The sequence below is a fragment of the Geotrypetes seraphini genome, chromosome 10 (genome assembly GCF_902459505.1).
Source record: "Geotrypetes seraphini chromosome 10, aGeoSer1.1, whole genome shotgun sequence".
Classification (NCBI taxonomy): Eukaryota; Metazoa; Chordata; class Amphibia; order Gymnophiona; family Dermophiidae; genus Geotrypetes; species Geotrypetes seraphini.
The window spans coordinates 66,532,569-66,546,089 of record NC_047093.1 but is presented as its reverse complement, the minus strand read 5'-3'; the positions used below and the strand labels follow the sequence as shown (position 1 = coordinate 66,546,089).

Here is a 13,521-nt window from a genome sequence, read left to right as displayed (position 1 = left end):
TTGAACAAATAAAGTATGATAAATACAACAAACATTTGTGTTTAACATTTTACAAAAAAATAACCCTATTCCATCCAACTCCCTGGCCCCAACAGCAGCACCAACACTGACAAAAAAATGGCCTCCTTTAATTTCAAAGAAAGAGCCCCCATCTCCAGTATTTCTGTTACTGATGGTAATATAGGGGGAGAGGGCTCACTATTAGTGATAGGAACTGCAAAAGTCAAAATCTAAGTACTGTTGAGGATGCAACTCCCCTCTTCAGATACATTTTTTCCCTTATGTAGATTTTCAATCTGATTCTCAGCCCACCCCATCTAGACAGATCTCCAATCCAAAATTTTCATTCCATCCCCTGTCCCAAGTGCGAATCTCCAATCTGATTTTTCTTCTCCCCCCTCCCCCCATCAAAAAGGCTTTATAATCCTTTTCTGAAACTCCTCCCCTCATGGATCTCAGCACTCCAGCAGGCGTGATTCTCATCAATCATAGGCGCTGAGAATGTAGGCCTTAAAAACTCTGGCCTACATTACTGGTGCCTGTGTTTAACGCTAGGTGTGATTCTGCAAACGGCACCTTAGCGATTGACATGCAATCAGCAGCATTTTTGTAGGTGGTTGCCGATGTAGACACTGTTTGCAGAATCCAGCCTTTATTATATATTTGGCATTTGTGTACCATGTACGTGACTGAGGTATTCTGTTAGTGTGAATTTTCTACGTATCTTTCTGTAACTATTTGGTTTGTGCATTTTCTCAATAGATGTATTGATATTTTAGAACCCTAAAATATCATAGGTAGGATACTTGCTTTGGAAGTTAGTTCCAGTATTGTGAATTTGTTCTAGGCTCTGAGCGACTTTTTGTTTTAAAGATTTTTATTATACTATTTATTTAAGTATTTATACACCGCTTATAACCTAAGCAGTTTACATTCAGGTACTCAAGTATTTATCCTTATCTGTCCCAGTGGGCTCACAATCTGACTAATGGACACAATCTGACTGGGGCAATGGAGCAATGGAACGACTGGCTGGGTAACATTATCTGCTCTCCTCATCCTATATTAGTTTTAGAAAATTAGTAAAAACGAAACTGTTCAACCGATTTGTTACCTAAGAATTTGTTGTTCATTATCTCTCATATTCTGTATACTGAATCCATTACTTCTACATTGTAACTACGTCGCTGACTGTCCAGCTCTTCTTATTTGTACTTGCATTCAGTGTACTTGTATTCATTGTCTCTATATTGTAATTATATCGCTGACTGTCCAGCTCCTCTTATTGTAAACCGCCTCGAACTACCATGGCTTTGGCGGTATATAAGAAATAAAATTATTATTATTAAGTGACTTGCCCAGGGTCACAAGGAACAGTGCTGGGCTTGAACCTGCAACCTCAGGCTGCTGAGGCCGCAGCCCTAACCACTAGGCCACTCCTCCAATCCATGGCTATTGTTGAAATTACACTAGAAACCAAAATTTAGGGTGAATTTTACAGAGCATTTCCACCACTAGTGTGGCCAAAAAGGCATGGAGAGGGAAAAGGCAAGAGCATCTAACAGCTGAAGGAATGTAGAGCCTGCCTGCTGTCCTCTCTCATAAATAGATGGTAGTCAGCAGCAGCTTGACGCTGGCATCACAAGCAGGTGTAGTTCTCATGCATGAACTGAGCATGATCATGGCACTGTGTGACAGCTCAGGTTGGTGCCATTAACTTGAATGCCTCAGACAAAAAAAAGGAGGGGGCTTGGCAATCCTGACCTATCACCTCCCATTGAGAGATGATGTGATGAGCCCACCAAACTATTCTTGCTGTTTTCTCTAGGGGGGGGGGGTGAAAGGTGATATGCTGGGGCCTTTGAGCCTTTCATTTTGCTTCCCTGGGGGTGTTATATGTTGAGATTTTGTAAACTGGTTCTGTTTCATGTTTTAAGGAAATCTTCATGGATGTCGAAGGCATCTGTGCCATCAGTTCAGCCCAAATCCACAGGGTTTGTGATTTTGTTAACTGGTTCTGTTTCCAGAGTTAAGGACATTTTCATGGATGTTTCTGGCAATTATACCATCAGTTTGGCTTATAATGACAATGACTTTGCATTGTCTACTGTCACGCCTATTTGAGTATGACCTGAAGAAAGAGTCACTGCACACACCACTGATACACATTTTTAATAGGAAGAGCAGCAGCACAAAGGGAGACCTAGGAAAACCTATGGACTCTCTAACTGAAAATGTTTTTTAAAAAAAGGGCTACATCATATGGAAACTCCATTTAACCTAGATGTCATTATATTAATTTATTATATTAACTGTTAATATTCTTTAAGTCATCCCGTCCATTTCCAAAGCCAAACACAGCACTTAAATCTTGCATGCAGTAGAATAACATTTCACTTACTTTATTTTAGTTCTCAGCTGCTCATATGTAACGAATGCTGTCCTAAACATAACTTTTAAGACACTACAAATAAGTGTAAAACAGCTTCAGTACTTTGCTGGGCCTTTAATGGCATAATGAATTTAACCTTAATCTCTGCTTCAAAAGTATCACCATTAAGCTAAATGGCTCAATCAATGTCAGCTGAATTGTATAATAAAATCTATTGTACAATGAAAGTGGAAAATTAATCTGAGCTGGATTGCAGAACTAACTTACTATTGATTCCTGAAATGCCCACAGTTAGAAAGCTAAGTACAAGGTATCTCCCTTTCAAGGCTGGAATACTTTTAACAGTAAGGGCTACATGTGTGTACACTTCTCCCTTCGTATCCATGGTTTCCGTATCTGCGGATTCGCTTATTCACGATTTTTCAGCTGCTGACTCCGCCCCCTAATTTTCATCACTAAACCCAGTGTTTCATATTGGAAATCGCTGCTCCTGGTGGTTCATGGAGAAAATCGTTGCTCCCGGTGGTTCCTGAAGGAAATCACTGCTCCTGGCGTTGTACGGAGCAAATCGCAGGTCAGCTTATTCACGATTTATTATCTTTCTCAGGTCTATTTTACTGAAAAACTGCAAATGACATGCAAAAAGTTATTCACAGTTTTTCGGTATTCATGGCTATGTTCTGCCCACATCCCCCGTGAATACGGAGGGAGAAGTATAGTTGCTTCAAAGAACATGCTTTGAATTTTAGTATTATACTGTCCATGGTTCTATATAGCACTATTCACAATAGCAGACTAGAAATATATTAGATCATGAAGGATTAATTGTACAATGTGGTATATAATTCCTACAATGAGCTTTTGTGCATTTCAGTTCTGGTTTTGTTGAAACATTCCAGATATCCAAATTACCTCATAATGATTTCAGTTACCGTAACATTTCTGTGCTAATGGTTAAGTACTTAAAGATTATTTTAAGGGGATCCAAAGGAAATCTACCATGATGGAAACTTGAACTGTAAAACCATATTAGCATTTGGCAGGCTTTTTTACATGACAGTGCTTACTCCAGTAACTGGCATTTATTAAACAATCACCAGAAGGACTCAGTAACTATTACTATTCATTACCTACTAACTTGGAACTCATTTCACAATTGTTTGTTCCTTCTAATGGTGTATGGAGTCATTTTGTCCCCAGGTAAGTCACCCCCAAAGGGGCAAACCTAAGTGACTCACTCCTTTAAGAGTCATCGGGGGCCAGTGGGTATGAGACTTTTGTAGTTACAATGCTGGCCAAATTATTATGGATTTTACAAATGCTGAGAACTAGGGGACACTCAATGAAGTTACAGGGAAATACGTTTAAAACCAATAGGAGGAAACATCTTTTCACTCAGAAAATAGTTAAGCTCTGGAACGCATTGCCAGAGGTTGTGGTAAGAGCATATCTGGTTTTAAGAAGGGTTTGGACAATTTCCTGGAGGAAAAGTCCATAGTCTGTTATTGAGAAAGACATGGGGAAAGCCACTGCTTGCCCTGGATTGGTAGTATGGAATCTTGATACTCTTTGGGGTTCCGGAATCTTTTGTTACTCTTTGGGATTCCGGAACCTTGCTATTCTTTAGGATTCTGAATAGAATGTTTCTACTCTTTGGGTTTTGGCCAGGTACTAGTGACCTGGATTGGCCACTGTGAAAATGGGCTTCTGGGCTTGATGGACTGTTGGTCTGACCCAGTAAAGCTGTTCTTATGTGAAATATTTATAGCAACCCTGACTTTTTCTCTGTCTAGTCAGAGAGGGGATAAATTAAGGCATTGTTTTTAGAATTTTTTGATGTTGTATTGATGTCTTGATTTTTATTGTTTTATCATTACATATTTTATTGATGAGCTAGGATGTATTTGATTATTTTATTTACCTGATCTAACTGGTTGAAGTTGTTTCAAGGAAGGTGGTATAAAAATATAGCATAATATAAATACTATAACAGAGATCTGTGAATAATTCAAAATCAAGTTAGATAGATTTTTGATAATTTCAAACTGCTGGGAAAATCAAAAGTGAATCTGAAAAAAATCTGATGAAATGTGCTCTTAGCTCCCAATTACTATCTGACGCTAATAGTGACAGGTCAAAAAAGTAGGTTGTTAGCTCAAACTGTCAGTCTCGATTTTCATATTTGAGCAACCAAGAAGGTTGCCTCTAGGGATGACACTGTCAAATTTTTCCTATATCACACATCACACAAAGAAATAGCTCAGTGAACCCTCCTGGACAGCATACTCTTATGGCTGTGCTGGGGAGATCAGATTTGCCCCTTCTCTAGAACCATTTTTGATTGTGTGATTGCTCTATCACACTTACACAAGAAATGTCAGTATCTGAAACAAAATCCCCAAAGATTTGACAGAAAAAATAAAATTCATTTCAAATCCATTTGAACTTACAGCTAATTATATAATTACAGCTAATTATATAATCAAATATTTGTTAAAGATGCATAAATCTAGACTGTAGTACAACCCAATGACATTAAGGACAAATGGTACAAATTATGGGGTGTATTTTCTTCAGTCCTATATTACCACACCGGCATAGTAGAGGGGAAAAGGGGGAGTTGATATGTATACTGACCAGTAAGAGTTGATGATTTTACAAAAGGCCAGTTCACAGCACATTTTCAGGTTACTCTGATGTTCCAGAAGATCGGAGGTTGAACATTTACTTGGATCCACCTCACAGTTTTCATCTGATTCATACAAAGCCTTGATGAATTCGCCTATGGAAATAAATGCACCGGGTGTCATAGGCTTAAAATCCCTAAAACTCCATGGTTTATAATGCTAATCCCTCTAGAGAGTGCTACATATGCCTAGTAGCACTATCGAAATGATTGATAGTAGTAGACAGTTTGCCTTGTTGTTTTCTGAGCCCATCAGGGTTTTAACTGCCAGCAAACACACTAACGGGAGCCCTTGCTTACATAAAATCAATCATTCATGTCCATTCCATGATAAAATGAGACTCTATTTTCTGTTTCCTGTTAATCCACATTTTACCCATTTGAAATGTTTTCATTTCATTTTTCATTCAGTTATCCATTATTCGTTTAATATGTGATGTCTTATTAAGACTATTTGATTATAGAAGAAAAACATGTATTTGAATTTCAGAGGCTACCTGCTGTTTTTCCGCCCTTCGGACTTTCAGGCCAGAGCTCACCAAAACCTGTTATTACATTATGACATGAAGACTAATGGTTTCCTAATGAAACATATGAATTATTACCCTTCTTGAAACACCCTGTAACAATCTCATTTTTCCTTGTCCTCTGCAAAAATCTGCATATTACCTGGAAGGTATATGTTAGCACACCACATTCTTATGTTTATCTTGTGCTCATTGTTTTTCGTTTTTAAATGTAATATTTACTGATTTTTGCCTTTAGCACTACCCATTAACAAATAACAAATATTCCTTTCTCTTGCTGGTATTTATTTGTTTGCCTGTTCCTGTTATTTTGCTTCTCTGTATTGTTAGAGCTTGGCAATTTAGTCCTGTAGGAAACTGCTGTAATCACCATGAACATCATAGATGCCTGGTAATGACTCCTTTGTTCCTTTAAATTACTTCTTTCATTAGTCACTTGTACTGCCTTGGGCAAATATTCTCTGGTTTTCCTGCTTATATTCTTTAACTTTCATCCCAAGCAAAAAGTATGGTGATCATCTCTGTGTGGGTGTCAACAGAGACAGACATCTGCATTTGGCATTCCTATGTGAGCTGAGGAGGAAGAAGGGATGCAGAATCTGTATTGTATTGGGATAAGAGGAAGGACTTAGGGTCTGATTCTGGAAATGGCGCCTGCTGCCATAGGCGCCTACAAAATGGGCACCTATCTTGTGTCAATCACCAGTAGGCGCCATGTCCAGAATCGCGCCAATTTTTTTTTTTTACAGACATTTTAGATATAGGCCAGTGTTTTACAGGCCTATATTTAAGACATCTGACTCGCGCCTAGGCACGCCTATGGATGCCTAAGCCACTTCCAGGGTAAGCCATGCCTACACCAGCCTTAGGCGTCCATACGTATACATAGGCACTTCCTTGGGCACAAGTCAGATGCCTACATTTTAGGCATCATTTACCGCATTGATGTTTTTTTTTAAAACATGCATCCTGATTGGTCCATTAGACGGTGGTAGGACGTCTTCCACGCCTACAATCAGGACCCTGTTTTGAGAATCAGGCTCTTAGTGCCAAGCAGGTGTCCCTTTAAAAGGGCACCAACACAGGTAAGCAGATGCAGGATCCTCTTTGGCCTGGGTATTTGCTACCTTCAAAATTTAGCATTCTAGGCAGTTATTTACCCTATCTAATATACAGTAATTAATTTAAAAGAACTGAAAAATTTCCAGAACAGCAGATATTGTTATCCTTTAGGAATATTATTAAGTGATACACCAGGTATAAATACCCTTCACTTATAATTTTTGGAAAGGTTCCTTTCCTCACAGTTTTTAAAGAGTCAAGCTTTTGGCTTCCATAGCTTATTTTGGGGTGTGGGGGTTAATTTGCAAACAATAAAAATGAGCAAGTCAAAAATTAAAGCAAATTAAAAAAAATAATACCAAATAGTGCAATGGAATCTTTATTCGCTTCTTACATATAACACTTTCAAGCTAAAACCACAGATTAAATTTTGAGGAACTTTGTTGTGAATATTTCTCCTCTCCTTATTGATGTTGCAAAAATTTAATCTTTGGGCAAACACCGTACCATTTCAGAGCTGTGCAAGCCAAACTGACCTATAGGCTGTTGGTGTTTTTAGCTATTCTTGCTCAAACCTAACTCTGAGCCATGGCCTTGTAAATAATATTACTGAATATGTTGGTTAGGGAAAAAATATACTCAAATTCAGTCATATTAATAATTGCCCACTAGCTAGAGAAAGTTGTTAGGCTGTGGCCCGGATGAACTAAATTCATTGTGCGCCTAGTGATCATCACTAAATCAATTGAACTGGTTTAGCGTCAGATGTAATTTACTAACTGACTCCCCCATGAAGATCGCAGGAGGGGCCATAATGCCTGAGCCATTAGGGATGCACCGGGAAGGGGAAGGCCCACCATTTTGGAAAGATGGGTCTGCTGATAGTAGGGACTGGGCATCACTCCTGCTGTCGTCTTCTAGGTAGATTGGGGGTCATGAGAGGATGGGTGACTGAGGCAGGAGAGGGTGGGTATCCCTCCTGTCAACGATCATCATGGGGAGAGGAAGTGTTGGGAGTCTTGGTGGTGCAGTCTCCATTGGGAGAGGGACAGTAGTGGGAGGAGGGGGGTCTGGGTGGCATGATCTCCATGGAGGGGAGGGTCAGGAGTGTGGGGGTCCAGGAGCGAGTAGGCATCCCTTCTGCCTCTGAACAGCTGAGTGGCAGGAGGCTGCTTCGGGGCTTCCTCTGCTGCTCAGCTGTTCAAGCTTCCCCTGATGACTCTGTGCATGTGTCAGAGTCGCTTTTCCAACAACTGTTGGGGTGGGGTTATGGCAGACCTCTACAAAACTTGTTTGCACAGGAAGGTGTTTGAACATCGATCACCGTTTTGAAATCGGACAATTTATTGGCCCCACTGCGACCTATGGAATTTTAAGGACAATTTTAGTATATTTGGGCCTTTATATGCTGTTGTCACTCACCACAAATTACTAAATATATATTTTCTAATAGTTTTTTTTTTTTTTAATAGAAAATAGAGTATGACGGCAGAAAAAGGGCTGGCGGCCCAACAAGTCTGCCCACTCAAGAACCCTCCCTCCCTTGAGAATCCATCTTTTAAGCATAACTCTGTAGCAACCCCATCTATTTGTCCCATCGTCTCTTAAAGTCGAGCACGCTACTGGCCTCGACCACCTGGCGTGGAAGACCATTCCATTGATCAATCACTCTTTCGGTGAAGAAGTATTTCCTGGTGTCACCATGAAATCTTCCCCCCTTAAGTTTTAGCAGATGCCCTCTTGTCGCCGTGGGATCCTTAAGAAAAAAGATTTCTTCCTCCACTTAAATTGCAGCATAAATAATGAACTTTCATACTATAAAGCCCAGATTCTATAAAGGGCGTCCCGATTGTAAGTGGCCAACAGCTGCCTAACCAGCCAATCGGGACACACGTTTTCTAAAAAAAAGCAAAAACCTGCTGAGGCAGGCTGCCTATATTGGAGGTGCCTCTGGGAGCCTAGGCAGGCACGCAAGCCTGCCTAAGCTCATCTAAGGTTAGGCGTGGGCGTGGCTTGGCCAGGAAGTAGCCTTAGGCGGACCTAGGCGGCCGTAAATGTCTCCCTAGGCCAGTGGTAGACAAGTACAATGTAGGTCAGCAGAAGGGATGCCGTACATCACCTAATCCCTCCTGCCAACCTCCCCCCCGAACAATCATGCAGGAGGGATGCCCAGTCCCTCCTGCTGACACCCTACGAACCCTCCCCCAATGATCAGAGGCAGGAGGGATGCCCGATCCCTCCTGCTGGAACTCTCCACCCCCCTGGCAGGAGGCAAGTATTTTTGTGAATCATGTTGGAACTAATACTGCCCATTTTTTTCTTTTGATTTGCTCATTGGTGATTTCTTTTGAGCCATGACGTTTTTTCTTCTGATTGGAAAGCTTTCAATTGTAGTCAGTGATGTTTCCTGTCCATTCATTTTCAGAGTGTTGTCGGCGTCTTGGTTAAATAAAAGGCACCATTTTAAAATCTGTTAAAATTGTAAGCCTGAATACGGCTAGACACAAGTAAGTGTGAAACTGATCTGAAATCTTTTCAGTCCATTTCCAAGAAATCTGGTTTTAACATGATCTTTTTAAGTCTTTTCTAGAATGGTGACAATTGGATAGTATCTGCGACAAAGAAATACTATAGATAACCGGATAGTACCTGGGATTCAGGATTAAGAAACACTAACCCCTGAAGAAGGTATAAGTACAAATAACATAGAATCATGACAAGGTCCGAGTCAAATACAATTATGGTATGGTAATAGAAGAAGAACTCAAGTAGGTGAATAGTCAAATAACACATCCGATTAAATATGATATTCAGAACTTAACCAGATACGTTAAACTAGATAAAGATAGGACTGTGTTATATAGAGTCCTATTTATCTTGTTAAGTGCTGAATATTGGCACTTAACCATATAAGTGCTGACTCCACCCCCATGATCATCCACAAACCAGCTGGTTTCAACTTAGGCATTAACCAGCTATGTTCAGTGGCACTATTACTACTACTGCTATTTATTATGTTTATAGTGCTGAAAGATGTACACAGTGCTGTACATTTCGATATATCTAGTTGTGCCAATGAATATACCAAGTTAACCCTTGAAATGCAATTTAAATACTCAGGAATCTCTCCTGTTTAAATCCCTTTGAATATTGGCCTCTTAGTACTTGGCTTTAGGGCTTTTCAGATGAGTATCTCATCATATTTAGCAGCTCTTACTGTTCCTTATATAACCACTTGTGTTCTCTGTTCACTGAACAATCACCAGTTAGTCTTGCCAGGGCCACAGGCTGCTCAGCTTAAAATCTATTAGATGTAGTGCTGTCTTTTTCTTTTTTTTTAACAACCCCTTTCATCTGGAATAATCTGTTCCTAGTGGACTTTTGTTCAAATGCTTTAAAGCAGCTGTTAAAACTTGGCATTTCCAACAGGCCTACAGAACTTAAGGGATCCTGATTTGTCCATGCTCACCCTCTTTTCTCTCCCTCCTTTATGTAAAGAGAGAGTTGCCTATTCCTATTATAGTCTGTATACTGCTTTGTTCTGTGTCAGCTAAGTTGGTATAATAAATCCTAAATAAACATACATATCTATTACTCAATTAAATCAGTCTTCAAGCAGACTTCTGGAATCCATAAAAGGCCACCTTATGGTAGTATGCACATATAGGGCAGACCCAACTCGACAATAACTTTTTCACTAACTAGCTTTCTGCTTATTTCTCTCTGGTTCTTCTAAGAAAATGTAACTTTCCTATCTTTTAATTCCCTTTCTGCCACTTTTCTCAGCTCCTCATTTGCTATAAAACTGCTTTCACGTATTGCATGAAAGCGTGGTCAATCAAGTGGGCCAAGTAAACTAATCTACAAACCCATCCACCTCTGCAATATGATGCCGACTAAAAGATATTGGCAGCATAGAACTGTGAGTTTATGGCTAATTACCTGCATTCCTACTGTATGTGCTCTGTTCTGGCCATTTGTCAACTGGATTGGTGATTAGAATTAAAAGCTGTTAGGGATCAATTTGAAAAGACCATCAGTTATGTTAATAATGCATTCTGGATCTAAGCCTTCTATCTCAGTCTGAATGTCCTATTCACAAGAAAGGGAAGGTATCTCCCATTTTATAAATTTGGAAAAAAATTATTCACAAATTTAGCAATAGTACAGACATATGATGTGTCACATCTATCATTTTGAAATACTTTTATTATTTTGGAAAATATATTTACCACCTACCTAAGGCATCCTGCAAATACTTTTGCCCCACCAATTTAAGGTACTCTTCAATTGCTTTTGTGGCTAATGTATTCTCTCGAAAAATGAGATGCTCATTTTCACCACAACGATCTACCTCAGACATCATCAAGTCTGTCAAGAAGTCCTGAAAAGGAAAAGGAAACATTATTTTGCCATATACAGAAATTGTTGATATATAGAAGGTAAAAACCATGAGAACATCTTTGACCCAAACCAACAGTTGAGAGCCCCATCTTATTTTAATCAAGCACTCAATGATCTAAGCAGTTGTCTTCACCATTCATGACAGATTTACATACATGGAAGTAATAGGCATGCAAATCTTTCTCATGCATATTTATTAGGGATATCCTGAAAATCTGACTTGGCAATCCTCCAGTATTGGGAGAGATGAGCAATGATCTAGATCAGGGGAAGGCAATTCCAGTCCTCGAGAGCCACAGGCAGGTCAGGTTTTCAGGATATCCACAATAAACATGCATGAGACAGATTTGCATCTCAAGGAGGCAGTACATGCAAATCCATCTCTTGGATGAGTTCTTTGATTATTCAAACACAGTCTTATTATCTATTTAAAAAGTTGAGGAAAACCTATATGTTTGAAAGATTTGTACGCTGATTTTATTGTTGTATTTTGCTGATTTTGTATTTTTTTCACTTAAATGTTACAGTCCTCTTGATGTTAACTGCTCAGAATTACTGGTTGGGTGGTATACACAAAATAAAATAATAATAATTATTATTATATATTCATTATGGATATCCTGAAAACCTGACCTGCCTGTGGCTCTCGAGGACCGGAATTGCCTATGCCTGATCTAGAGCAATTGTATGTTTGGCAAACCTGGCTCATAATGATCCCTTCTAATAACAGATTGACCCAAAAAAATCATAAAATCAAAAAACTATCACAAATAAGGATCATACTACAAATGTAGAAAACAACAAATGTTTCAATATCTAGAACTGAAAATAATTTGAACACATCTGAATATTCACCAGTAATGTATTCCAATTTTTGACCAGCTGATATTTAAAAGACTTTTCATATACAGTGTTCCCCTGGTCGTTCGCGGTTGGCTGTTCAAGGTCCCGGTCATTCGTGGTATTTTCCGACCGCAAACCGCCAACAAGGAGAGGGCAGCAGGAGAGAACAGCTGGAGTGCTGCGAGTGCAGTAAATCACTTGCAGTATGCTCCGATCGCCTCTTCCTGCACTAAGTCAGGCCTTATCCAATCAGGAGCTGCTTTGACATGCAGCTCCTGATTGGATAAGGCCCGACTTAGTGCAGGAAGAGGCAGTCGGAGCATACTGCGAGTGATTTCCTGCACTCGCGGTGCTCCGGCTGCTCTCCTGCTGCTCTCTTCAGTCTCCCCTGTGAAAAACTGTATTCGTGGTTTTTCAAGATTCGCGGGGGTTCCTGGAACAGAACCCTCGCAAATATTGGGGGAGTACTGTAAAGATAACATCTTTACCCTCTTAAGAACAGGATATTGCACAGCAGAATAATTGCAAGCATGCTTATGAGTTCCTAACAATTATACAGTAAATATTGGATCAACTGGGCCAATGCCCTCCAAAATCTTAAAAGATAAACAGCATAATTTAAAAACTATTTGTGCTCTAACAGGAAGCCTATGAAGAGCAACATAAAGAGGAGTCACAAGATCATACTTATCTGCCATAATCTGTATTTATATGATTGGTGTAACAATGGCCAAACAAACCTTAAGTGCATAATCAGTGTGGCAGAAATATAATAGCCACGTGACATGCAGTGTCCATACAAAATATATTTGGCCACTCATCATCATCAACAGTTAATTCATATAACCATCAAGCTTCAGATGCAGTGTTACCAAAACCTTGCTGTCAGTGGTAACTTGAAAGATAATTTAGCCACATTTTTATCTAGAGATGGGCAAATAATTGTCACATTTTACAGCTATTTCTGCCATTTTGAGAACTTGATTTTAGTTTTCTGTAGCACAAGATTGTTAAAAAGGGGACTGTAATGAAATGGAATCTTTAATTTTCTAATAAACATTTCACAATAAATAAATGTGTTACTATGCCTTTTAATCAGTCCATTTTCTACTCCCACACAAAAGCTCTCTCTAATAGTAATCCTTAGCATTCAGCATCACTGCCCAGAAAAGTAAATATTCTGTGTGTTCACCCTCTTACTTCCTTTAAAGTCAACTATCTGAGAAAATAAGCACAATAAAAACATAAGTAAATAAAAAAATGAATCCACCACCCTTTTTATGCCTGAAAGGTAAAGCACATCAAGGGTGTGTGCTTAAGTTTCTCAGACCACCAAAGAACCTCCCTAAGTTGCATCAACCTATGTCGATGTGCTAAAAACCCCTGCCATTTTTCAACTTAACCTCAAATTACAACGGTCAACACTCATTTTGATGCCTCAAATGTTAGACCTATTTCTGGGTATATTTGACCTGCTGATTCCAAAAATGGCATCAGTTTTCTCCTCACACACAAGGCACAACAAAGGAATCAGGATGAGATGTCAGCTCTAGTTTTTGAGATACAGAACAAGTGCCTTTTACAACTCTTCACTCTGCTTGCTCATT

General features: G+C 39.4%; 1 protein-coding gene across 33 annotated transcripts in view; it reads right to left on the bottom strand.

Moving 5' to 3' along the window:
* DAB2IP (DAB2 interacting protein) overlaps nt 1–13,521 on the bottom strand; it is an 898,952-nt gene that overhangs the window by 83,823 nt on the left and 801,608 nt on the right. For all 33 annotated transcript variants that reach the window (XR_004540860.1, XM_033960821.1, XM_033960835.1 and 30 more), the window contains 2 exons: nt 10,907–11,051; nt 5,030–5,174 (listed from right to left, as the gene is read on the bottom strand). Coding sequence is in view for 32 of the 33 variants with exons in the window: in XM_033960821.1 (XP_033816712.1) it covers nt 5,030–5,174; nt 10,907–11,051 (290 nt within the window). In the remaining variant the exon portion in view is untranslated. The remainder of the gene's footprint in view (nt 1–5,029; nt 5,175–10,906; nt 11,052–13,521) is intronic.